General features: G+C 57.5%; 1 protein-coding gene across 1 annotated transcript in view; it reads left to right on the top strand.

The window, feature by feature from the left end:
* Positions 1–24,442, top strand: part of MRC2 (mannose receptor C type 2) — a 31,164-nt gene extending 6,722 nt beyond the window's left edge. The window contains exons 2-30 of the mRNA XM_032871036.1: positions 1,947–2,462; positions 3,130–3,303; positions 3,507–3,671; positions 3,888–4,001; positions 4,375–4,518; positions 7,195–7,383; positions 7,526–7,680; positions 8,605–8,712; positions 10,822–10,937; positions 11,385–11,533; positions 12,111–12,328; positions 13,071–13,213; positions 14,314–14,416; positions 14,681–14,819; positions 14,931–14,966; positions 15,299–15,459; positions 15,558–15,625; positions 16,307–16,407; positions 16,701–16,843; positions 19,635–19,749; positions 19,893–20,056; positions 20,203–20,311; positions 20,853–21,091; positions 21,249–21,417; positions 21,517–21,666; positions 21,982–22,101; positions 22,259–22,438; positions 22,910–22,936; positions 23,071–24,442. Of these exons, the coding sequence (XP_032726927.1) occupies positions 1,947–2,462; positions 3,130–3,303; positions 3,507–3,671; positions 3,888–4,001; positions 4,375–4,518; positions 7,195–7,383; positions 7,526–7,680; positions 8,605–8,712; positions 10,822–10,937; positions 11,385–11,533; positions 12,111–12,328; positions 13,071–13,213; positions 14,314–14,416; positions 14,681–14,819; positions 14,931–14,966; positions 15,299–15,459; positions 15,558–15,625; positions 16,307–16,407; positions 16,701–16,843; positions 19,635–19,749; positions 19,893–20,056; positions 20,203–20,311; positions 20,853–21,091; positions 21,249–21,417; positions 21,517–21,666; positions 21,982–22,101; positions 22,259–22,438; positions 22,910–22,936; positions 23,071–23,291 (4,436 nt within the window). The 3' untranslated portion in view covers positions 23,292–24,442. The remainder of the gene's footprint in view (positions 1–1,946; positions 2,463–3,129; positions 3,304–3,506; positions 3,672–3,887; positions 4,002–4,374; positions 4,519–7,194; positions 7,384–7,525; positions 7,681–8,604; positions 8,713–10,821; positions 10,938–11,384; positions 11,534–12,110; positions 12,329–13,070; positions 13,214–14,313; positions 14,417–14,680; positions 14,820–14,930; positions 14,967–15,298; positions 15,460–15,557; positions 15,626–16,306; positions 16,408–16,700; positions 16,844–19,634; positions 19,750–19,892; positions 20,057–20,202; positions 20,312–20,852; positions 21,092–21,248; positions 21,418–21,516; positions 21,667–21,981; positions 22,102–22,258; positions 22,439–22,909; positions 22,937–23,070) is intronic.
* Positions 24,443–25,093: the final 651 nt, after the last annotated feature.

Genomic DNA, 25,093 nt, shown 5'->3' with positions numbered 1-25,093 from the left:
CAATACCATTTTTTTAAATTGATTTGTTAGAATTTTTTTTTTTAAGATTTTATTTATTTGACACAGAGAGAGAGACAGTGAGAGAGGGAACACAAGCAGGGGGAGTGGGAGAGGGAAAAGCAGGCACCCTGCTGAGCAGGACCCTGGGATTATGACCTGAGCCAAAGGCAGACACTTAATGTTGGAGCCAACCAAGTGCCCCTCAAATATCATTTTTAAAAATTTCTGGAACTTTGGGGCATCTAGGTGGTTCAGTTGGTTAGGTGGCTGCCTTTGGCTCTGGTCATGGTCCTGGGATCCTGGGATCGAGCCCCGCATCGATTTCCCTGCTCAGCGGGGAGTCAGCTTCTCTCTCTCTCTGCCCTTTCCCCCCTCTTGTGCTATCTCTTTCTCTCTTTCAAATAAATAAATAAATAATATAATAATAAATAAAATGTGATAAAAAATAAAATAATAAAATCAATTTCTCTCTCTCTCTCTCTCTCTCTCTCTCTATATATATATATATATATATAATTTGGGGGAAATTTACTTATATCTTTTAAAAATCATCCTGGCTGGCCATGGGGAATGGACTCAAGAAGGATGATAAGGCCACTGTGGACCAGAAAGAGCTTGGGGTTTGGACTCAGAAGACCAGGACCAAATTTCGGCTCCATCTCTAACCAGCCTCGTGACTGGTCAAATCATTTCACTACCCTTAGTCAATTGCTCTGTGTGTAGCACGGAAGAGGAACCATCATGATGTTAACAATAGTAATTTATAGTGCTCGTACCGTGTGCCAGACCCTGCTCCAAACCCTTGCCATGTACTCTGTCATTTAACCTTCACGATAGTCTGATGAGGAAACTGAGTCAGAGAGAGGTGATGCAACTTGCCCAAGTCACAAGTCGGGGTTTGAGCCTTAGCAGTAAGATTCATGCCTTCAAGACACAGAAATTATCCTCAGGGGTTAGTGGCTAATGGATGCAAAAGTTCCCTGGGGACAGAGGTGTGCTGTATGTGTGTGCTGGGTACTTCAGCAGCAGCCTGGAAACAAGTAGAAGGTGGTCAAACGTGGGTGTCAGGCCTGGGTTTGCTTCCTGGCTGTGTGACATCGTGAGCAGGTCACTTCTCTAAACTTTTTTTTTCTCCTTTCCATCCTCCCTCCCTCTCGCTCAGCTTTACTGAGATATAATTCACATATCAAAGAATTCATCCATTTAAAACATACAATTAATTGGGTCTTACTGATTCACAGAATTTGGCAGTTATCACAACAATCTAACTTTAGAACATTTCATCACCCCAAAAGAAACCCTGTACCCCTTAGCAGTCACTTCCCATTCCCATCACCCCCAGCCGAGCCCCAAGCAACCACTGTCTACTTTCCATACATTTGAGTCTCAATTTCTTAACCTGTAAAGTCAGCACACTTGGGCACAGGTTGGATTCCCTGCTTCCCTGGAGTGTCTGCACAGTGAGGGGATGGGGGACGTGGGTGATGCAGGATGGCGGCGGGGGGGGCGCCCTGTTTAGAGCTAAGTGTTGCTTACAAAATAAGGTGCGAAATGTGATGGGAGGTGTGAACGGTTGAATATGGGGGTGGGGGTGGGGCCTTGGGAAGATTCTAGAAGTCAGGAAAGGAAGGAGCCAGTGAAGTTGAGGGGCAAAGGGGAATAATAAGACAAATTACGGCAAACCACAGAGGAGCTTTGGTGGGAAAACCGCACTACGTCTCGGAGATAGGGATAAAGTTGCAACTTGCCCCTGTGATGTCAGTGCCTCTGCTGCTCCTCATGAGATCTTTGGAAAAGCACACAGTACCCAGCCTGCCACGTGGGGCCGGGTTTGCCTTTGAAGGTGGGACGGAGGGCTGAGTCCTGCCTCGAGGTGGAGCGTGGGGCTGGCGCAGAGGCAGGCCAGGCAGGCTGTGTTGGGGGTGAGGACAGGTTTACCGTATGAGGGAGGCTCACAAGCCAGCGCCAGGCTTGGGAGCAGCATCTGAAGGCAGCACGGGCCATCGGGAACCAGCCCAGAGAGCCCCTGCGATGGCTTCATGTCCCGCTTTCCCTTGCAGAGCCCAACGTCTTCCTCATCTTCAGCCACGGACTGCAGGGCTGCCTGGAGGCCCAGGGGGGCCAAGTCAGAGTCTCCCCAGCCTGCAATGCCAGTCTTCCCGCCCAGCGCTGGAAGTGGGTCTCCCGAAACCGGCTGTTCAGCCTGGGTACCATGCAGTGTCTGGGCACAGGCTGGCCGGGCACCAACACCACAGCCTCCCTGGGCATGTACGAATGTGACCGGGAGGCGCTGAATCTTCGCTGGCACTGTCGCACACTGGGTGACCAGCTGTCCCAGCTCCTGGGGGGTCGCACCAGCAACATGTCCAAGGCTGGTGGCCCCGAGCGCGGCGACCAGACCCGCAGCGGCCAGTGGCGCATCTATGGCAGCGATGAGGATCTGTGTGCGAGGCCCTACTATGGTGAGAGGCGGCTTGCAGGGAAGGGGTGGGGCCCTCCAGGGTCAGGAGGCCCGGAAGCCACGGAGTGATGGGGACTTTGGCCTCTGCAGACCTTTGGCGGCCCGATCTTTAATGGCAGTGGGAAGCATTTGGGAATAATTAAGAAAATTCAGTGTTTATTTTTAAGAAATTACAAAAGGACTACATGCTTGTAAAGACCTCAAACAGTACAAAAGTGTGTAACATAAAATTAAATGACAATTCCCTTCCAGGCCCACGCTCCAGAGTAGACCCTAGAGTAACTCCCCTTAGTGTCTTGATCCCCATTTTGCCGGGATTACCCTGGGAACCGGAGTCACCCAGTGCGGGGCCATTCATGGTGGACAGCTCCGTCCTGGGGGGTCCTTTTCCTGTAAGACAGCCTAAGTTCGGAGATGGAACTTGGGGGCAGGGGCAGCCGGAGTTTGGACAGGCATCATGGGAAGCCCCCTCCCAGCCCACGGGATGAGCAGCGGGACCTCCCCCAGGCTCCTGCACTCACCTCATGGCAGAGGGAGCTTTGAAGCCTGAAGCGCCACCTGGGGCTGCCCCATCCCCAGCTCCTGGGATAGGGGATGTTCCCCGATGGCTGAGGGAGGCAGGCAGCCTCTGAGGTCCAGACGCCAAGGGACTGGCTCCCTTCCTGCAGAGGTCTACACCATCCAGGGGAACTCCCACGGGAAGCCATGCACCATCCCCTTCAAGTATGACAACCAGTGGTTCCACAGCTGCACCAGCACAGGCCGAGAGGACGGGCACCTGTGGTGCGCCACCACCCAGGACTACGGCAAGGACGAGCGCTGGGGCTTCTGCCCCATCAAGAGTGAGAGCAGGGTGGACGGGGAGGGCCAGGGCGGCTCCGGGAGGGAGGCTGACCTTCAGGGGCCTCAGGGCGGGTGGAAGAACTTTCCAGACTGGGGTGATAAGACGCCCCTGCTCATAGCGCAGAGCAGCATGTGGCAGGGGGTGGGGGTCTCTGTGAGGGGAGTCTCCTCACACCTTGAGGGACGGCTGTCGTGGTGGCAGGTAATGACTGTGAGACCTTCTGGGACAAGGACCAGCTGACTGACAGCTGCTACCAGTTTAACTTCCAGTCCACTCTGTCGTGGAGGGAGGCCTGGGCCAGTTGCGAGCAGCAGGGGGCAGACCTGCTGAGCATCACGGAGATCCACGAGCAGACCTACATCAATGGTGAGGTGGCAAGGCCCTGGGGTAGCAGGGGAGGTGCTGGGCCTGACAATTGGGGTCATGGCAGGGAGGGGGGGCAGGAGCCCGAGACCCGTCCCCATCTTTGGAGGGCGTTGAGCCCTTTCTGCTGGTGGGGCTGGGAGGCCCTTGGTGGGGGCACAGAGTGACAGGGCTGACGGTGGGGCGATCCCATTCTCACTGAGTCTGTCCTGTGCTCAGGGCTCCTCACTGGCTACAGCTCCACACTCTGGATTGGCCTGAATGACCTGGATACCAGTGGAGGCTGGCAGTGGTCCGACAACTCGCCCTTGAAGTACCTCAACTGGGAGAGCGGTGAGGCGTGGGGTTCGGGGCGCAGGGCATCCTGGGGACTGTAAAGGCCTTTGGACTCTTTATTCCTCTCCTGGTACCCTGCTCCAGATGGTGTGGGGGCGGGGAGGGGGGGTGGTGAGGCAACTTTCCCTACCCCTTCCCCCAGGGTGGGCCCCACTAGAACCTGATGGAGCGGGCCTGGGGAACAGGCTGCATATCAGGCCTGGCCACGGAGGCGGCTGGGGCCAGTACCAGGGCTGGGTGGAGGGCGGTCCGGCGCCGGGCGGTGGGGTGGAGACAGCGAGCGACCCCCCTAGACCCCCCCAGGGAACAGCCTTGGGCGGGGGTGTGAGTTTCTCTCTCCTGGGCTGCTGGCGCCCTGCCCTCCCCACAGATCAGCCGGACAACCCGAGCGAGGAGAACTGCGGGGTGATCCGCACGGAGTCCTCCGGCGGCTGGCAGAACCGCGACTGCAGCATCGCGCTGCCCTACGTGTGCAAGAAGAAGCCCAACGCCACCGCCGAGCGCCCGCCTCCGGGTGAGCCAATCGGATCCCCGCAACTCACGTGGCGCGGGGCGGGATGGGGCGGGGCTTCCGGGGCCGCCGCCCGCCGGAGGGGACTCTGATCCTCCCTGGTGGGGGACCTGTGGACCGCTCCATTAATCCCTCCGGAGAACATTCGTCGAGAACTGTGTTAAATGCTGGCAATTCGCACTGTCCTTGCGGCGGTCACACTCCGCTGGAGGGTGACAGACATCTCAACACACAGAATAGCCTGAGTCCTGTGCCATTATAAAAACATGTGTAATAAATGTTAGAGGAGAAGAAATGCCTAGAGAAGAAGTTGCTTAAGCTCCTGGGAGTTAAGAAGGGTTTCGTGGGCGTGACATTTGATTGGAGCCTTTCAGGTAGACTGTAACTTTAAAAAGGCATGAAGAGTTGTGAGGGAAGAGCATTTCTGGCAGAGGGAACCGCCTGTGCAAAGGTGTAGAGACATGGAAGTATACAGCAGCACCAAACAGTTTGGTGAACATTGCGGTCTGGTTGGTGTCTTGGCGCTAATCACTGCCAAGTGTGGGTTTTGGAGGAGTGGCATAGCCTCCCCTGAGAGCAGGTTATAAATGCAGAATCTCAGCCGCCCCTCCCCCACCGGCATTTCACAAGGTCCTCAGGCGGTTCGTGCAGGTGCGCTGGCTTCAAGGGCTTGCGAGAGTAGTTCAGAAAGGCAGGTGGCAGCCAGTCCCCAGCGGGTCTTGGCTGTGGGGCCCAGTTGGGGCGGAGCCAGATAGGCTGTGGGGAGCTTCTGCATGTTTTTAAGCCAGGGAATGTCTTGCTGGCACTTATGATTCACAGAGATGGCTCTTGGGGGCAGTCGGGGAGGGTGGGGTAATAGGCACAGCGTCGCTTTGGGGACCATGCCCCTCCCTGGTGTGTGGCTTTGGGCAAGCTGCTCGGTCTCTGAGTGCAAATCGGAGTAAACTCCGACCCCTTGGAGGGTTGTTGTCAGGCTGGAGACCTGGCCTGGCCCAGAGGGGCAAGCCCGTGGGGGCAGAAGAGGTGTTAACAGCGTGCAAAGGGCTACCCCGGCAGTCCAGTGGCCATGGGAATGGTGAAGAGGGAATTATCATTATTATTTTTTTTGTAAAGAAAATCAGTCAAACCCAGAAAAAATGCACAAACTCACCTGAAAGTAAAGAGCTTACAGAGCAGGATTTCTGCTCCTGACCATGGAAGTATTGCTGAAGATCAGTTCAGGGCCATCACCAGCCACTGCTTTCTGTCCTCCTCTCCTAAGGGGTCAGGAGCAAAGTCTTAACTACAACACTGGCGCCCCGCACCCAGAGGACCTCAGTTCTAGGAGGGAGCAGGCAGCAGGTGCCAATTCTATGTCTTCTCAGAAGCTGCTTTGTGAAGGGAGGAAGGAGGGTCCAGTTTCGGTCAGGCCCAGCCTATCCTTCAGGACTGGCCCCTCACCAACTCTTCTGTCCCTGGACCTCCCCAGTGTCACCACTGTTGGGGGAAGTCTCCTGTGGGGCCTCGTGGACCTGTAGATATGTCTGTGGCAGCGAATTTTCTCTTTCCATCCCGCTCTGAGCCGTTTCTTGGATGGTTCTGCCTTCTGGGTCTCACCACACAAGGCATGTCATTCCAAAGGCAGGTACCATGGTGCCCCCCAAAGCAACCACATTTTCTGGGTTTCTCTCCTCCCATCAGCCGAAGAAGGCCCCCTCCGGTCTGAGCTTGCGTTCTGTCTGCTGCAGCCTTGGGTCTTAGCTGGGGAGGCTGAGGAGACGACTGACAAGCCTGTGTCCAAGAGCCAGTCTGCTCAGGCTTAGCCCTCCCCACTCTGCCCGGCCTCCAAGAAACAGTATGCTGGACCCTGGAGCGTCTCTTGGAACGGAGCAGATCCCAGAATCCCAGTCTGGCGTGATGCTTCGAGTGGGAGGGAAACTCCTGGCCAGGCAGAATCCTGCCAGAGCCTGACAGTGTGAATGGTGCAGTGAAGTCTGGTTTTTTCTTGCTAAGTCCCAAGTGAGGGCTTGTTTGCTTTAGCTGCTCTGGGACCCCAGTCCTAGACAGGGAAGTTGAAATGCTTGAAAGCAGGGGTGAGGAAGAACCCGTTACCGGTGGGTTTCGCAGCCCTGGGTGGAGCCTGGCACGTTGGGGAAGGAGCAAAGAGGAGAAATCTCTGCGAGGGGAGTCCTTCCAGGTGGCAGTGACTTCCTGGGCCACCAGACTCCTGGGCCCTGCTTCCCCATCCCTTCATTCTGGACTGCCACGGTCAGCACCAAGTCCACATCCAATATAAGCTATTTGAGGTAGTGACAATGGTTTCCTTTATTAATCAAGGTGGGCATAAGCTAAGTTTGAATCTATAATAGGAAACCCCATTTACAGAGGAGGACACTAAGGCTCCTGAGGCTGGCCTGACCTAGGTCTCCACCCATCTCTTTCTGAAAGCTCCCCCACCCCCGGCCACTGGAGGGGCTGTCCTGTCCTGGGTGAAATCTGCCACCAGCTCCTGGGGCTCTGCCTCCAGCCTCCAGCCTCCCTGGAGGGCATGGTCTTTTTCGCATCTGGTGGCCAGGGCTGATCTGAGACAGGTGTGGGGAGGAGGGGACTCCGGGGCCCTGCCAGGGCTGACACCCAGCAGGCTGGAGCACCAAGGCTGGGTGGCTTGGTCCCTGAACAGCACCTCGTGGGTCTCTGCAGACGTGTGGGCCAACGTGAAGGTGGAGTGCGAGCCCAGCTGGCAGGCCTTCCAGGGCCACTGCTACCGCCTGCAGGCGGAGAAGCGCAGCTGGCAGGAGTCCAAGAAGGCGTGTCTGCGGGCTGGTGGGGACCTGCTCAGCATCCACAGCATGGCCGAGCTGGAGTTCATCACCAAGCAGATCAAGCAAGGTGAGGAGCTGCTCGTCCACGCTCCTCCGTGCCCAGCCTGTTCCTGCCCAAGGGGTCCTGGCACCATCTCTCCGTCCGCTGCCAGAGGCCAAGGCTGACCTCTCCGTGCGCTCTCTCTCCCCTCTCTCCCGCTGCACCCCAGAGGTGGAGGAGCTGTGGATCGGCCTCAACGACTTGAAACTGCAGATGAATTTTGAGTGGTCTGATGGGAGCCTTGTGAGCTTCACCCACTGGCACCCCTTTGAGCCCAACAACTTCCGGGACAGCCTGGAGGACTGTGTCACCATCTGGGGGCCGGTGAGAACCTCCTCTCCCCAGCCTCCTGGTGCCGCCCTGATTTTAGGAGTGCTGTCAGCTCCTACCTCCATACCACCCCCCCCATTGCGTCTCAGAAGCCCCCACTTGTCTGCCAACCCCTTCCCTTCCATGTGGAGAGATGGGCAGGGTCTGAATCCTCCCCACCCCGACTAGCTGGGTCACTTTGGGCAAGTTACTTAACCTCTCTGTGCCTCGGTTTCCTCGTCTGTCAATGGAACACTAAAAGTACCAACCTCAGAGGGTCATTGGGTGGATTAAAGGGGTTCATGCTCTCGCAGCCTGGGGCGGGCGCTGCCTGGCACCGTCTTGGTCTGCCAGCTGCTCTCCCCACCGGCAGGTGGCATCGGAAGCCGCATTTTAAGGACCTGCTCCATTGGCAGGGTGGCTCTGTGCCAGCCTGACCCAGCCCAGGGTCCTGTATCCTCCCAAAATGACGGGGTGGTGACTGTTTGCCCGGGCTTTGGCTCCGATGCAGTGTGGGTAGATGAAGGAATCGATGGAGGGCTTCAAGCCAACATGAGACCCTTTAAAAAGACCAAAGTCAAAGGGACAGAGCACCAACTCCAGGGACAGAGAGGACACTCTGCGGTGAGATCCTGCAAACAGTGCCAGGACGATGGAGACAGAGCCATCTGGCATAAGGGATGCTATTTAAAAATTTATAGACAATTATTTGTTGAGTGTCTGCCACGTGCCAGGGGTTCTCCTGGGGGCTGGGACACAAACACCCTTGCCCTCTCGATGGAGCCGAGGGCAGACAAACTGCTGGCTAGGAGACGGGGGACACAGGCCAGCCTGGGACACACATAGCTCAAGTTGGAGGCGGGGCGGGTCTAAAAAATCCAGTTCACCCAAGGCTTTGGGGGAGGGAGGCTGAGACGCTCTCTCATCCTGTGTCCCCAGGAGGGTCGTTGGAACGATAGTCCCTGCAACCAGTCCTTGCCCTCCATCTGCAAGAAGGCTGGCCAGCTGAGCCAGGGGGCGGCCGAGGAGGACCATGGCTGCCGGAAGGTGAGGGTGTTTCTGGAGCTGCCCCTGGGCGGGGCCAACCAGAGGGGCTCCCCCTGGGAGGGGGGGGGGCAGCTGGAGTTGTGCAGCCTCCCTTGCTGGGCACATCCCTTCCTCCTGCTCTCCAAACTGCTCTGTTCCAGAAGGGGTGACACCGGCTGAGGTGGGGTGGGGTAGGGTGGGGGCAGCTGGGAGGAAGCAGAGTTCCCCACCCCCACTCGGCATGAAGAAGCCACTTCCCAGAGGCAGCAGAGAGCCAGAGGTGGGTGTGAGCAGACCCCCAAGTCATGCCGAGCATGGCTGCTGGGCTACACCCCAGTCCTGCTTTGCCACCTCCGTCTTTGCCGGCACCCACCGTGCCACCTCATAGAGTGTGTGCTTGTCTGTCTCCCCTGGAGGAATGAGGCCATTCTGGTGTCCCTGCCTTCTGTTCCTAGCCCGAGGGGCTTCCAGACCATCAGGGAGGGAGGGAGATCAGGAATGACTGGGCTAGTGGGGCAGAGCATGGATGAATTAGGGTGCAGGTGGGTGATGGACCCAGCCCCTCCCAGACCCCCCCAGCCTGGCCCTCAGCCAAGCAGCGGGGTCAGTGGTGAGGATGAATATAGAGAGGTTGTTCAAAAGAGACACTTGGTGGTGTTTTTGGCCCCTGATGGCTCCATTGGCCAAGGCACGCCCCTGCCAGCCACTTGCTGCTAGTCTGGCATTCATTCTGTTTCCCTTCGGAGGAAGCGCCCTTACCGCACCCCACCTCACAGGAACCCCGGGCTCTCCCCCTGGGGCAGGGGCCTGAGACAACAACAGGCATGAGCTGCAAGGGGGAAGAGAGGGGGCAGACAGGGCCCTGCTGAAATGCCCAGGGGACCAGCGTGGTCAGGGACTGGCCCAGGGGCCCTGTCCTGCCCTGAGGGAGGTGGGAGTAGGGGAGTGAGGACAGTGACTAAGTGCCCTGGAACCAGGGCCACCTGAAATGTGTGTGCAGTGTTGGGCAGCCCTGGCTAATGCCCTGGAAGAGCTGGGATCTTAGCACAGCCCCAGCACTCCCCGTCCCAGTATCAACCCCCCATGCTCCCCAGCTTCACTTTTACTCTGGCTCTTGCCCAAGGGGCTGTGTTTCTCTCCCAAACTTGTATCTACCCTGAGGCTTCCCATTTCTTTCTTTCTTTTTTAAAAGATTTTATTTATTTATTTGAGAGAGATAGAGATCACAAGTAGGCAGAGAGGTAGGTGGGAAGCAGGCTCCCTGCTGAGCAGAGAGCACAATTTGGGGCTCAATCCCAGGACCCTGAGATCATGACCTGAGCCCAAGGCAGAGGCTTAACCCACTGAGCCACAAAGGCGCCCAGAGGCTTCCTATTTCAAGGCTCCTGGAGGGGAATGCCGGGCAGGCACCTGGTGTCTCTTAGGAGGAGCTGTGATGAGGGCTGGGATGAGGACAGGCATAGCCTTTGTGCTGCGGGTTCAAGTCCATGCTCCCCCTTGTACTGTCTGTGCATAAAGTCCAGTCACTTAATTTCTCTGTGCCCCAGTTCCTCTTTTGAAAGGCAGGAGCAGAGAGCTCAGGGTGGCCCAAAGGAAGAGGTGGGGTCTGTTGCAGGAAACCCTGCCTGGTCTCTTGCCGGTCCAATGGTAGAGAGCTGGCCACTCAGAGCAGTGGTCTCTTCCAAAGATTTGCTGCTCCCCGCTGAGGGTCTTTCTATCCCCTGACCCCAGGCTAGGTGCACCCTCCACTCACTCTACCTTTTCCGGGACCTGAGGATTACCGGGTCCCTCCACAGCCCGCAGCTCTCCCAGAATTTCAGCTCTGGGTTCTCAGCCAGCTGGCAATTTTCCCACTGAGACTCTGGGTTTAAATGCCCCAGTCATCTTGCTTTGCCAGCCCACCAGCGAATGCCTGGCTACCCCCCGCCCAATCAGCCACCCCTGGGCCATGTGTCTACCCCCAGTCTGGCTGCTGTGGGCGATGCTAGGGAGGGGAGGTTGAGGCCATAATGTATAGAACAGAGCATGAGAAGGGCTGTCTCCGGTGTCAAACCAGTCCCCAGGCTTTCCGAATGAGGGAGGAGAGTCCTCCCCACAGACATCCCTCTTCTGCCCACTGTCTCGAGTCAGGGTTGGACATGGCACAGCCCCTCTTGCTACTGGCTGGGAGAAGACCAAGTCACCTACAGTGAGGCCCGGCGCCTGTGCACCGACCACGGCTCTCAGCTGGTCACCATCACCAACAGGTACGGGACAGGGTGTGTATCCAGACCAGCCCTGCTGCCTGTCCTGGCCTAATGTAGCCTCTCCACCAAACGGGGTGGCCTTGTGCCATCACCACTCAGGAAACTGAGTCCTTGGAGCCTGGAATGGCTCGAGGGCCTTTTTCTAATATCGTCCCAAGAATGGTTCCCATTTACTAAGTGACCCCATTGTGGGGCAGGTGTCTGTTCCTCTCGACATTCTTCTCGGCCAGGCACGGAGGGGCAGGCAGGAGAGGGGGAGCTCGGTGGCTATGTGTCAGCTGCAGGGTCCCCAGGGGCCCCCACTTCCCTCAGCAAGTTGCTGACTGGGTACAACACCCAGACTCCCGGGATGGGAGCGTCTGGCCCGTGGCCCAGGGTGGGGGTGGGCGCCGAGGGGGAAGTTTGGGCCTCGTCGAGCTCCCTGCCTGACTGGCTTCTCTCTCACAGGTTTGAGCAAGCCTTTGTCAGCAGCCTCATCTACAACTGGGATGGTGAATACTTCTGGACCGCCCTGCAGGACCTCAACAGCACCGGCTCCTTCCGCTGGCTCAGTGGGGATGACGTCATGTATACCCACTGGAACCGGGACCAGCCTGGTGAGCCCCTCCTCCGAGGCACTCAGTCAGCCCCTCTCTGACGTTCCTCGGGGAAGCCAGGAGGCGGCCCCCCCCACGGCCTGGACCAAGTCCTAGGGCCTCCCAGGAAACCAGTCATTGGTACAGTGCAGTAGAGTAGTTAGGAGCTCAGGGTCTGGGCCCAAACCACTTGGCACCTCTTTGAGCCTCAGTTTCCCATCTTTCAGCTGAGGATAACAATGCTTTCCTCCTGGGATTGGTGTGAGGCTGCACAGGATGAAAAGATGTGAAGTGCTTAGCATAGGGCAAGTGCTCGCAATCAGGGTCATTGCCGTTACACCTTCAAGGTCTCTTTTAGCCTTTTCAATGACATGATGAGGCTAATGGTAAAACAGCCTCAGAGAGGTTAAGCCACTTGCCTAAATCTCACAGGAGTGAGCAGAGAGCTAGGACTTGGTCCATTCCCCTCGGGTCCCTGCGGAGCCGGCCATGCTCGTCCCCAGTGTGGGGGCCGAGGCCGGGGTGGTGTCCTATGGGGATGTGGGGGAGAGCCAGACCCCAAGTCCTCAGCCAGTGGGTCTCCTGCTCTCTCCTCCAGGGTACAGCCGTGGGGGCTGCGTGGCCCTGGCCACAGGCAGCGCAATGGGGCTGTGGGAGGTGAAGAACTGCACCTCCTTCCGGGCTCGCTACATCTGTCGCCAGAGCCTGGGCACACCCGTGACGCCCGAAGTGCCGGGGCCCGACCCCACACCCAGCCTCACCGGCTCCTGTCCCCAGGGCTGGGGGTCGGACCCCAAACTCCGGCACTGCTATAAGGTAGGCAGCCTGCTGGTGTGGGAGTGGGGAGAGGAACAAGAGCAGAGAAACGGTTTGCCGAGGTCAAGGGCAGCCCCAGCGGGGCCCAGCCGTGACCGGGCAACTAGGCCCCAAGGACCCTGTTTCCCCACAGCAGACTGCAGAAAGAGGTAACTTCTGATGACACTCTCGTCAGTGGGATCTCAGATCTGGTACACCATGGGTGCTGGATGAAAGGAAAGAATTGAAAAAAAGAAAAACAAAACAAAACATAGAGATAATCGGTTTCAGATGTTCCCAAACATTGGGGCTGGGCTGGCTGCTTTTCAAAATCACCTGGGCAGCTTGATAAAAATAAATTGCAGACTGCCATTATGGGGACTGGGATTCACGAGGTTGAGGAAGGGCCCGGTCCTCTGATTTTTGAACTCTGCAGTGTTTGGGAGACACCAACATAGTCCAGGGTCTTTTATGACATGAGGAAACTGAGTCCAGGGAGGGGAAGGGACTTGCCTACAATAAACTATGGCTCCCCTGGGATGAGAGCCCAGGTCTTGGGCTGGTTCTGGGGTCTGGGCAGGGGGTGTTCTCTAGAACCTGGCTCCCCTCCCCTCCCCTGGGGCTCATTCTCTGATGAGCAGGATTGTCTTAGCTAGCCTGTACCCCTCTCCCGTGAGGCCCCAGCCCCCCCTCCCTACTGCTGTCTTGGGAGGGCAGGTGGACCAGTAGGGACAGCTTAGACACCTGGACTTTGTTCCTGTAGGTGTTCAGCTCAGAACGGCTGCAGGACAAGAAGACCTGGCTGCAGGCCCAGGGGGCCTGCCAAGAATTGGGAGCCCAGCTGCTGAGCCTGGCCAGCTATGAGGAGGAACACTTTGTGGCCAACATGCTCAACAAGATCTTTGGGTACTGAGCCTGGGGCAGTGGCCTGCATGCACCTGTGTGGGCACAGGGCGGGGGGCGAGGTGAACGCACCCCCAGGGAGGCCTGTCTGAGGGCTCAGAATGACCTGTGTATCTGCAGCAAATGCCAGGACCATCCTGCTCTCCCTCAGGGAGCCCCAGTCTCCCCGGTTGCTCACCAGCGTCAGGAAACCAGCAGTGTCCCCCTTAGACTCATGGACTTTTACAAAAGTAACTGCCTTCCTCACTCCGCCTTCTCCATGACAAAATCTGATCCAAGCCAAGCACCCCCCTCGGCCCCCAGCACCATCCCATAACAGCCCACTGTCCTCAAACAACAGCCTTTCCTGAGAGACAGGAGGAGAAAAGTTACAAAAGTGAGCATTTGCCCCTGGGAATCCCTAAGGACCCCATGTCTGTCCTGTGGGTCTCCTATGACACACAGCACCTATACTCCCTTAGTGCTGGAAAAAATCTGAATGGTTCCAGGCTTCCCAAAAGACACCTTAATTCCCAGGGACATGTCTTTCCATCAAACATCCCAGATTACCTTATTGGACTAGTAATTGTAACTCTCACTGATGGCCTCTCACCATGTCTCAGGTACTGCACTAAACACTGAATCCTCACTGGGTCTCTTCTTCAACCCTACAAAGTGGACATTATCAAGGACCCATGTGGGCTGCTACAGAGGTTGGGTTATTGGCCCCTGGTCAGGGAGCTGCTTTATGGGCCATTCGGCGCTGGAATCTGCTTTTATCTGATTCCAGAGCCCCAGGTCTATGCTCCATGTCCACCACTTGCTAAACTCCCCGAAGTGAAAGCCTACAGAGTCTTGCTGGCAGGGCAAACCCCACCCAAAGGGAAGCCAGGGAAGGGAGCCAGGCCACCCACCCCCAGTGAGCTGGGCACCTGGTCCAGCTAGGTCAGGTCTCCCTGGGGAGAGAACTTTCTAAAGGTGGCCGCAACAGCGTATTGCCGGTGAAGTGTGAAGCCCAGATGGAGAGAGGCCCCAGGCCCTCGGGACAGCCCAGGTTACCTGCAAGGGGCTCCTGCTCCTCTCATCCCCATCTCTTCTGTCTCCACCCCCGGACCGTGCTGAAGTGAATCAGAGCCCGAGATTCACGAGCAGAACTGGTTCTGGATCGGCCTGAACCGTCGAGACCCCGGAGCGGGGCAGAGCTGGCGCTGGAGCGACGGCTTGGGGGTGAGCGGGCGTGGAGGGGGCGGGTCAGCAAGTGGGCGGGGCCCCGGAGGGAATGGGTTGGGTGGGCGTGGTCTTTGAGGGCGAGACAGAGCCTGGCGGTGGGCAAGGTTTAGAGTTAGGGCCTTTGGCGGGAGTCCACAGGTTAAGAAAAGGGGGGCGGGGCGTCCAGCCAGGGTTGGAGGTTCCCAGCTCAGGCCCCGCCATCGGTACGTCTGTTTTGGGGACGCCGAGAACTTGACAACCTTCTCCTACTCCGACCTCCAGTTCTCTTACCACAATTTCGACCGGAGCCGGCATGACGACGACGACATCAGGGGCTGTGCAGTGCTCGACCTGGCCTCCCTGCAGTGGGTGGCCATGCAGTGCGAGACGCAGCTGGACTGGATCTGCAAGATCCCTCGAGGTTGGGTGGGATGGTGCTGGGAACTGGGAAGGGGGCATTGGGCGGTGGGGCCGGGAATCCAGGGGAGGGTCTTCTTTCCCTGCAGCGTCTGTGTCCCTGTTGTCCCCATAGGCACAGATGTGCGGGAGCCAGACGTCAGCCCACAAGGTAAGGCCCCCAGGCCACACCACTCCCCGTAGGGGTCTGAAGAGGGTGAGGGGTGTCACCTCCAGGGACGGGCCTGCCCAGGATGGAACCAAAGGAGTTAGGGGTTTGAGCTGAGAGAAGGGGAATCGGGGCGCCTGGAGTCCTGTGGGCCTCCATCTCCAAGCAGGGGCAAGCTTGGGCCTGGAGTGGTGTCGGGCAGGGGGGCTTAGGGGTTCGTAACCCGCCTGCTGCCTGCCCTTGGACCTGCCTGGGCCTTGTCCTGCCCTGTCCTCAGGGCTCGAGCGGGCAACTCCAGCCTGGCCTCTGCTCCCGCACTCCCACTGTCCCTGCAGGCCGGCGGGAGTGGCTGCGTTTCCAGGAGGCTGAGTACAAGTTCTTCGAGCACCACTCCACGTGGGCTCAGGCGCAGCGCATCTGCACGTGGTTCCAGGCCGAGCTGGTCTCCGTGCACAGCCAGGCCGAGCTGGATTTCCTGGGGCACAACCTGCAGAAGGTGAGCACCCCGGTGAGCCTGGGCCCTCGGGCAGTGGGAGGGCAGGCCCAGGGAGGAGAGGCCCTGCCAACCCTTATCCGCCTGACTGGTTTCCCCAGTTGTCCCCAGGCCAAGAGCAGCACTGGTGGATTGGCCTGCACACTGCAGAGAGTGACGGGCGTTTCAGGTAGGAGCCTTCCAGGGTCAGCAGCTGTGGGAGGGGGGTGTGTGCCTGGATGGCCAGGCGGGACCCCAGATGGGAACGAGGGAGGCCGCCCACAGAGACAGACATGGATTTGGCCTTGATCAAATGACTTCACCTTTGTGGGCCTGGCTTTTCTCATCTAAAAATGAGCATAAGGAGGCCTGCCTGGTAGGATTAGAAATAAGGTGTGCGAAGTCCTTGGCACAGCATCAAGCACATAACTGGGCACCAAATAAGGCAGCTGCTATTATGCTGGGGCTACTCATGGATAAGTCCCCCTCAGGACATGGGGAGGAACAGACGATGTCCTTTGGAGGGGCCTCTCTGTATGCAGTACCCACCTACCACACATGAGGGAGCTTGAGACAGGAAGGACCCGGAGCACAAGAGTATCTGAGGGCACTGTTGCCTTTGGACCTCTGCTCTGGGCTTCTTGGGCTTCTCTAGTTAGTGAACGAGTTTCCAGGGAGGGCTGGGGCTTACCTGGACGCACCAGGTCTTTGGGTCCCCAATGGCCCGGAGCTCAGTGGCCTCACGCTTAGCCTGTAGCTACTGAGCCCTTGGGCTCGGGCCCTTCCCTGCCCCCCATCTTGGTGGCCTTCATTGCTGTATACCACGGAGGTTGGGACTGGGGCGAGTCATCTCTGTTTTGTGTCATTGCAGGTGGACCGATGGTTCCATTATAAACTTCATCTCCTGGGCACCGGGTAAACCTCGGCCCATCGGCAAGGATAAGAAGTGTGTGTACATGACTGCCAGCAGAGGTGAGGGTGGGGGCGGGGCAGAGAGGGTACAGAAGCTGGGGAGAGGGTTGATGTTGGGGTCATTGTGGTGAGCCTGGGAGGCCTATAAGTCTCTTCTCATTCTCTTTGTTCCCACAACCCAAGAGGGGCTAGACCCAGAGAGGGGACCTGGCCCCATGATTCAGCAGCCACAGAGAACCGGAGTTCAGAGCTGGACACGGGCATCCGACCCCCATGTCCTCTTCACTGGGCATGAGGCCAGGGTGCTGCTGGCTCTGCCCTGTGCTAGAGTGACTGCCCTCCTCTTTCTGCAGAGGACTGGGGGGACCAGAGGTGCCTGACTGCCTTGCCCTACATCTGTAAACGCAGTAACAGCACAGGAGAGCCCCAGCCCCCGGACCTACCGCCCACGGCCCTAGGTGGCTGCCCGTCCGGCTGGAACCAGTTCCTCAATAAGGTAGGAGGTGGGGAGGGGCCACCCAATAGTATCAGGGGAGAGGATGTGAACGTGGGAAGGCCAAGCTTCAGGAGGTCTGGCTCTTTGGCAACATCAAAGTCATGGCTTCTTGCCTATACCCAGGACCCCGGGATCATGACCTGAGCTGAAGGCAGATGCTTAACCAACTGAGACACCCAGGCGTCCCTGAAAAAAGAGTATTTTTAAGTTAAAAAAAATTTTTATTAGTGGTATGAGAAAAGTACTCAAAAATGATCAATTATAATAATTACCTTTAAATAATTTTAGTAAGAGCAAGGTGACTGCATATATTTCATTCTTTTTATAAAATTTTGATCTGACACTTTGTGATTTGGGACTTCACAGGTCTTGTTTGAGGTCCGAATTACTTTAAAACATGGGTTTAGTGGTTATTGGAGATGAAAAAGTTGCCTCATAAAGGCAAATACATAAAAATGGAAAAGTCCGTCCATCCTTCTTCATTTTTCAGTCCTTCTATCAATGAAACAAAGGTTTTTGTATAAAAATTGGCTAGTACATTGCTGTATTTTAAACTAATCTTCCTCATAAACTAATCAGAAGACCTGATTAAGATGGTTTAAGAACAAGTCTTTGAAGGATTTTTTTTTTTTTTAAACAACATTTAGGAAATTCTTTTCCCAAAGGTTTTGAGCGTGCAGATGGGACAGTTGGGGGGCAGTAACAGTAATCAGAAGGGACATGTTTCTAGACATGTCTGCAGACTGTTCCTTCTAGTGGGTTTCTCTCCTATAGAAGTTACTTTTGCACTCCTGGGCTGATTGATCAGATCTAATTAGATTGTCATTGTTTTTACCTGGTGGCGACAAGAGCTTGTCCCAGGAAGAGAGGCGCACTATTTTCTCATTCATGCTGGCATCACGAGTCTGAGCTCCCATCCGTGCTTTCTCTGCGATAAAACCACTTAGCCGGATTGTGAGGATTAGATTAGTTAACACCAGCTCTTATAATCCGTAAATCTTTGTCCTGCCTTGGAGGGTAGCCAGCCCCTTAGCGTCCTGGAGCTCTTACTGTCTTCAGAATATTTAAGCACATATTATACCTTTTCGACCTTAAAAAAAAGTAACACACGTATTATTACAAGTTGGGAAAAAAAAAAAAACAGAAAGAAAGAAAATACAACTCACTCATCCTTTCCAGAAATAAGCCCTATGAATATTTGTTACTCTGCTTCCTGCTTTTTTCACCTAATTGAGATCGTACTACATCACAGGATTTTGTATCCAGCTTTTCTTTCCCAGTGTTCTATTTTTTTTTTAAGATTTTATTTATTTATTTGACAGAGAGAGAAAGATCACAAGTAGGCAGAGAGAGAGGGGAAGCAGGCTCCCCGCCGAGCAGAGAGCCCGATGTGGGGCTCGATCCCAGAACCCTGGGATCATGACCCGAGCTGAAGGCAGAGGCTTTAACCCACTGAGCCCTCAGTGTTCTATTTTGAACACTTTTCTCATGTCATTACATTTTCCCAAAAATTTATTCTCGTGGCTTCTTCCACCAGATATAAAACAGAATATATGGTATATATGCACTTGGTCTTGTTCTTGATGTGTCAGCATCATGGCAGGAATACCAGTTACTCCCCTGCCAGAAGCCTTTGAAGTACGCGAGGCTGTCTGCCCCTTCACTGCCTGGCCCCAGACACTGTGCTTTCCTAGTTTTCTGCCCTTTGTTACAGCCCCGCAGCATCTGGGCATAGAGAGACAGAGTGAGCGCCCGCCTCTCCCCTGGCTTTAAGCTCCTGGAGGGCAGGGCCCCCGGCCCCAACATACCACCTAATACACTTGCATGTGGTAGGGAGGCCCCAAGGGTTGGCGGACTGAGCTGAGTCTTCTCTTCCATTGCTGATACTGACGTGACCTCGCTGCTTCTAATTTTATGACTAAATTTAGTTATTTAAAGGAGGCCTCGGAGTATTTCTGAACTACTTCTGTGAAATGAAATGCAAGGGCTTGGTGATAAACCTCCCCCAAACTCTTGCATTATTTCTGGGGTTACCGTTTTCTACCCCAAATCTGACACTGGCATTAGTAAGCTGATGCTCGAACTCATCCCGACAATAAGAGCGCCCCCTTGTTCAGCACTTACTCTCGCGGTGGCACTGTTCTCTTTGACGCTTAACGAGGCCCCAAAAGACAGATACTTTTGTTCCCATTTTACAGAAAGTTTAAGTCAGATCTGGAATCTGACCTGCCCGTGTCCCCTGGCCCTCTTTGTGACTCCGAAGCTTCCTTCTCCTCCCCTGCCCTCCCAACCGCCCCGATCGCACTGAGGAGGGAAATCACTGGAAATCTTTCCTGTTCCATTTGAGAGATTTCCCACCCAGCTGCTGCCAGACAAAGATCATTCAGAAGTGAAGAGAAGAGTGTCCTATGGATGAACGTTAAGTTCACAGGACAAAATAAAAGAGTTCAGGCAACCCTTGGGAAGGTTGGCTGAAATCCAGACCGACCTTGTCCCTGTGCATGGCCCAGGTACTGTTGTCCTAGGTAGTAGAGCCTTTGGTGGCCCAAGGACCTCCTGCAGCTGACAGACTCCCCTGAGCATGGGCCGGTGGACATGAACGCACTGTGCCAGGCTGAGAGGGCGCCAGAGCCTTGCTCGGGGGGCCCCAGATGTCCTGGTTCTGTTTATTGTCCTCAGCACCAGCGGCCTCCCCAGGGCCTGCTGCTGAGGGCCACACGGCATGAGTTTCTGGGTTTGTGGGCCAGGGCAGTGGAACTGGATGGACATCACGCCTCCCCCTCCGCCCCAGTGTTTCCGAATCCAGGGCCAGGACCCCCAGGACCGGGTGAAGTGGTCAGAGGCACAGTTCTCCTGTGAACAGCAAGAGGCCCAGCTGGTCACCATTGCAAACCCCTTAGAGCAAGGTAGGGCCAGCCCATGGGAAGTCCCCAGTATCCTCTGACACAGCCCCTTCCTCCACCCCCCCACCCCCCCAAATACATGGCTAGAGCAGAGCGGGCAAGGGGCTGTCCTATTGCTCATAACTCTCTCTTCTGGGGGACTGTAGCTTTCATCACAGCCAGCCTGCCCAATGTGACCTTTGACCTTTGGATTGGCCTCCATGCCTCTCAGAGGGACTTCCGGTGGGTGGAGCAGGAGCCTCTGCTGTATACCAACTGGGCCCCTGGGGAGCCCTCTGGCCCCAGCCCTGCTCCCAGCGGCAACATCCCGGTGAGGAAGCCCCTCCCTCTGCTCCCCGCCCCCCAAACCTGCACGGTCCCCCTCTTCCAGACTCTTTCCACCAAGGGCAGCCCTTTGGGGGCAGTGGCACAAGGGCAGAGCTGCCGGCACTCCCCTGAGCGGCTCCCTCCCCCCAGACCAGCTGCTCGGTGGTCCTGCACAGCCCCTCCGCTCACCTCACTGGCCGCTGGGACGATCGGAGCTGCGCGGAGGAGACACACGGATTCATCTGCCAGAAGGGCGCAGGTACCCATCACCCGTGAACTTGGGAAGGTCAGCACTGGGCCAGATGCTGTGGGCCATGCAGGGAGGAATGACGAAACATGATCCCTGACTCGGGGTCCCTGGGGTCACCCCCAGAGTCCAATAGCTGCTTGGGAAGCAGACCACAGGAAGACCGGGTACCAATCAGAGGGAAAGGCAGTGAGGACCGAGGGGTCTCAGGAAGAAGGTTTGGGGGTCTGGAGGGCTGACCGGGGGCAGCTAGACATCAGGCATGCTAGGTGTCAGGGAACCTGAAGTTGTGCGTCTGAGGCCCCCGTGGCTCCATCCTATTCTACAGGGGTTCCCGGGGTGGGAGTGGGTCAAGGCTCCTGCTTGCTCCTCTGTGGACCAGCAAGAATGTGTTACTAGGAACATTGGCTAATACTTACCGTCTGTCTGTGCCAGGCTCTGGGCCCAGTGGAGACCTGGTCTCTACCCGGTGTCTGATGCTCCCCCAGCTTCAGGCCTGGGAATGGGGTGAGGGAGGCAGAGCCCAGCCTGAGCCCTGCCCCCTTCCCTGTAGACCCTTCCCTGAGCCCATCCCCAGCAGCGTCGCCCCCTGCCCCGGGCACTGAGCTCTCCTACCTCAACGGCACCTTCCGGCTGCTGCAGAAGCCTCTTCGCTGGCAGGACGCCCTCCTGCTGTGTGAGAGCCGCAACGCCAGCCTGGCGCGTGTGCCTGACCCCTACACCCAGGCCTTCCTCACACAGGCTGCCCGAGGGCTGCGCACCCCACTCTGGATCGGGCTGGCCAGTGAGGAGGTGGGCCCCTGAACTTCATCCGTCCCCAATGGCCAGGACCACTCCCTGATTAACAAACCCCCCCAACTCCTTGCCTTACCTTACCTGCCTCTGCTCCCCACCCCCCTGCCAGCCCCCTCCCTCCTTCCTCCCACCCTGACGGCCCCCTCCTGTCCAGGGCTCCCGACGGTACTCCTGGGTCTCTGAGGAGCCGCTGAGCTACGCAAGCTGGCAGGACGGGGAGCCCCAGCAGCCAGGGGGCTGCGCCTACGTGGATGTGGACGGCGCCTGGCGCACTGCCAGCTGTGACACCAAGTTGCAGGGGGCCGTCTGCAGCACGAGCAGCGGTAAGCAGCCAGCTGCTGCGGCTGAGGGGTGGGTGGGCAGGGTACAGGCTGTCCCAGGGAGGACTCCGTGCCACTTCCTCAATCCTGCACCCTCCATAGGGCCCCCTCCTCCCCGAAGAATAAGCTACCACGGCAGCTGTCCCCAAGGGCTGGCGGACTCCGCGTGGATTCCCTTCCGGGAGCACTGCTACTCCTTCCACATGGAGCTGCTGCTGGGCCACAAGGAGGCGCTGCAGCGCTGCCAGCGAGGTGGGCCAGTGCAGGCCAGAGCCCCCACGGGTCATTTCAGGTGGCGACCCCTGTCGCGGGCACTTAGAGGCTCTAGGAACACTGTCCCCGTGCTGCGCTCGGCCCGCAGGCAGCACTTACACAGAAGCGCCCCGTCAGTTTCCAACACACGGAGCCCACGCATGGCACTACATGTCGGGGGCCCCGGGCGCCCACACATAGAGGCACACTCCACACCGTCCTCCACTTGGGCCACGAGAGAAGAGGGCTGGGGCCTCTCTGGGGGGTGGGTCTGCTACTGCTGTCTGTCCTGATGTGGGCCTCCCTTGTGTCCAGCGGGTGGGGCAGTCCTGTCCATTCTGGATGAGATGGAGAACGTATTTGTCTGGGAGCACATGCAGAGCTCTGAGGGCCAGAGTCGGGGTGCCTGGCTGGGCATGAACTTCAACCCCAAAGGTGGGTACCCTGTGCGCGGCATCGGGAGGGAGGGGGGATGCCTCTCCAGGTGTAGGGGAAGCCTTAACCGGGCTCGTTGAGGGGGAATGAGTATTGGTTCGAGAACAAGTCTGCTCTCTTCCACCGGCTGGCGCCCTCAGTGTCTTCCTCCCCGCAGGAGGCTCCCTGGTCTGGCAGGACAACACAGCTGTGAACTACTCCAACTGGGGGCCCCCTGGCCTGGGCCCCAGCATGCTGAGCCACAACAGCTGCTACTGGATCCAGAGCAGCAGCGGCCTTTGGCGCCCGGGCGCCTGCACCAACATTACCATGGGCGTCGTCTGCAAACTCCCCCGAGGTGAGCGCCCGAGGACCGGCCTCCTGGCCTCTTACCGCCCCCAACACGGCCGGCCGGCTGCTGCTGGACCTGGGCCCCGGGCTCGAGTCTCATCCTGCCAGTGACACAGCGGATATGGGAGGGCCTGAAGAGACAGGCCCGGGCCGGAACCCTCCCCCCAGGATAAATGGGTCTGTAGAAGGGACTGGCCCTTCCTACAGATTTCCAAATGAGACAGCAAACCTGTCATTTTGTAGCGGTTAAGGGCATGGGCAGGGTTCAAGCCCTGGGCAAACCACTTACCAACTCTGTGACCTTGGGCAAGTTCCTTAAAGTCGATGGCCTCAGTTTCTTCAGATGCCAGATGAGGATAATAGCAGTCCCTACGAGATCAAGTGAGCTAATGGAGTGGCTGGCACTCAGGAAGTGCTGTTGGCTCATTATTACTCTTACGACTTCGGTGATTAATGGGTCCCTCCCTCTTCCTTGCAGCTGAGGAGAGCAGCTTCTCACCATCAGGTAAGTTCCCAGGCAGGGCAGGGGTGAGTCCTCTCCTGCCTTGGGCCCGAATGCCAGGCAGCAGGGGGTGGGGTGGGGCTTCGGGGGGGGCAGGAGCGTGGCCTGTCCACTGAGTATTGGGCTTGCTACAGCAGCGCTCCCCGAGAACCCGGCCGCCCTTGTGGTGGTGCTGATGGCCGTGCTGCTGCTCCTGGCCCTGCTGACTGCGGCCTTGATCCTCTACCGGCGGCGACAGAGCGCGGAGCGTGGGACCTTCGAGGGCGCCCGCTACAGCCGCAGCGCCTCCGGCCCCGGCGAGGCCACTGAGAAGAACATTCTGGTGTCTGACATGGAAATGAATGAGCAGCAGGAGTAGAGCCAAGGGCGGTGGGCAGGGTGGGCACAGGAGGACTGGGGAGGCCGGGCCCTGGGTCAGCCAGGCCCCCCACCAGCTGCCAGTCCAGGTGGCCTATGGAGGGTGACTTTGGGAGCCACTCTTGGGAGCTGGGGCTGATCAGGGCCTGGCTGGTGGGGTCCCTCCCTCCCACGAGGGCTGGGCTGAGACCTGGCTGAGTGCAGTGTGGTGTTTCCCTCTGGGGGGAGGCTAAGGTCTTGTCACCTGGGCCTGTGCCCCCACGGTGACCAGAAGCAGGATGGAAGCCTCTTTCTGCCCCTTTCTCCCCAGGCCCCCCTGCCCAGGCCTGCTGACCCCATGTCAAGGGACCCCCTTCTCGCTGCAGAGCCTGAGGATCCTCCTGGGCCCTCAGCTAGCCTCTGTCGCTTCTCTCCTTCCTGGCAGCCTTGGCTCTGAGCCCCCTCTCCCCCTTCCCTTCCCCTGCTTTTCCTGTAGCCCTTCCTTCTGAGCCAGGGCCCCAGGGTTTGGGGAGCCCTGTTGCTCATGGTGGGTGTCAGCTAAGGGGGCCAAGCATCTGTCACTCCTGTGCCTGCTGGGGTGGCCCATGGGGCTTGGAGGAGGGGCCTGGGTTAATTAAGCCTGAGAACCAGGGCCCCACTGGGGTGTCAGCTGGGCTGGAAACAGGACTGGGAGAGACACCCTGACCCCCAGGGGGTGACCGGGCTGAGGTATCATCTCCTGCTGGTTGGGGGAGGGCTCTATCCCTAAAGAGTCCCCTGTGGGGACCAAAGTAAGTTCCCTAACATTTCCAGCTCCTGGCTCTGGTTGGAAGAGAGACGGAGGGGGTTGCCAGAGTCCTGGGGCCTTAGAAGCAGGAGACCGCCCTCTAGTGGGGCCCAGAGGAACAGTGCCCCAGCTCCCAGAAGGGCCCAGTCCCAGGGCGCTGACTCAGTGCCTTTCCAAGAGGCCGGCCCTGGACCAGGCTGGGGCGACGGCCAGTCCCTGTGCCATGGGGCGCGGGACAATGTGAACACGGACTCAAAGACATGGTCCTTTTTTGTAGTTCTTAATTTTTTTAATGTGCCATTATTGTGGAAAAAGAAAAGAAAAGAAAAAAGAAAAGCAAACAAATAAAACACACCTTTAAGAGGCTTGAGAGAGAGGGTTTCGGCTTTGTTCTGTTGTCAGCCTTGTTCCTCACGCTGCCTCAGAGAAATGTCGTATGTGGAGCTCAAGTCGTTCTTTCTGCAGTCTGCCATTTTGCTTCCATCTCTGGGCCCCACGGAGGCACCTGCACTCTTGTCTTTTCTGGGCCCTTTCCTTTCTGGGCCTGCTCACCCTGTTGTCTGTGACTGGGGATGAGTGTCTAGGTGACAGTCAGGAGCCACCGGACAGCTGTGTGAGCTCTGACAGCTTAGCTCACCTCTCACCATGTGTGAGATGGGGGGACGGGACGTACTTCCTGGGGTTGCTTTAAGGCTATTTGAGGATTAAATGAGATCATCTGTGTCAGGCATCGAGCCCAGAGGCTCCGAGTTCACACAGTAAGTGCCTCATACCACCTGCTGCTACTGTTATCTGGGGGCTGTGGTTCCCCGAGGGGAGCATTCGAGGTGCCCAGGCCAGCCCTGGGAGGTGGGGGGCGGGGGGTGGCCGTCCTACCGGCCTCTGAGTTGTGAGCAGGCACAAATGTGTGCCTTGCGGAGTTTGGGCTCCAAAACCACCAGAGCCGAGGCAGGGGCCCTCAGGACCTCCCTCCTACCAGTATTCACTCAGGATACTAGAGCTGGCGACGGAGCAGCCAACAGAGAGAAGGCTCTGCT

Source organism: Lontra canadensis, unplaced genomic scaffold, assembly GCF_010015895.1.
Source record: "Lontra canadensis isolate GAN:19392208 unplaced genomic scaffold, GSC_riverotter_1.0 scaffold41, whole genome shotgun sequence".
Taxonomy (NCBI): Eukaryota; Metazoa; Chordata; class Mammalia; order Carnivora; family Mustelidae; genus Lontra; species Lontra canadensis.
Note: the sequence above shows the minus strand (reverse complement) of the source record. Positions and strands in the feature narration are given on the sequence as shown.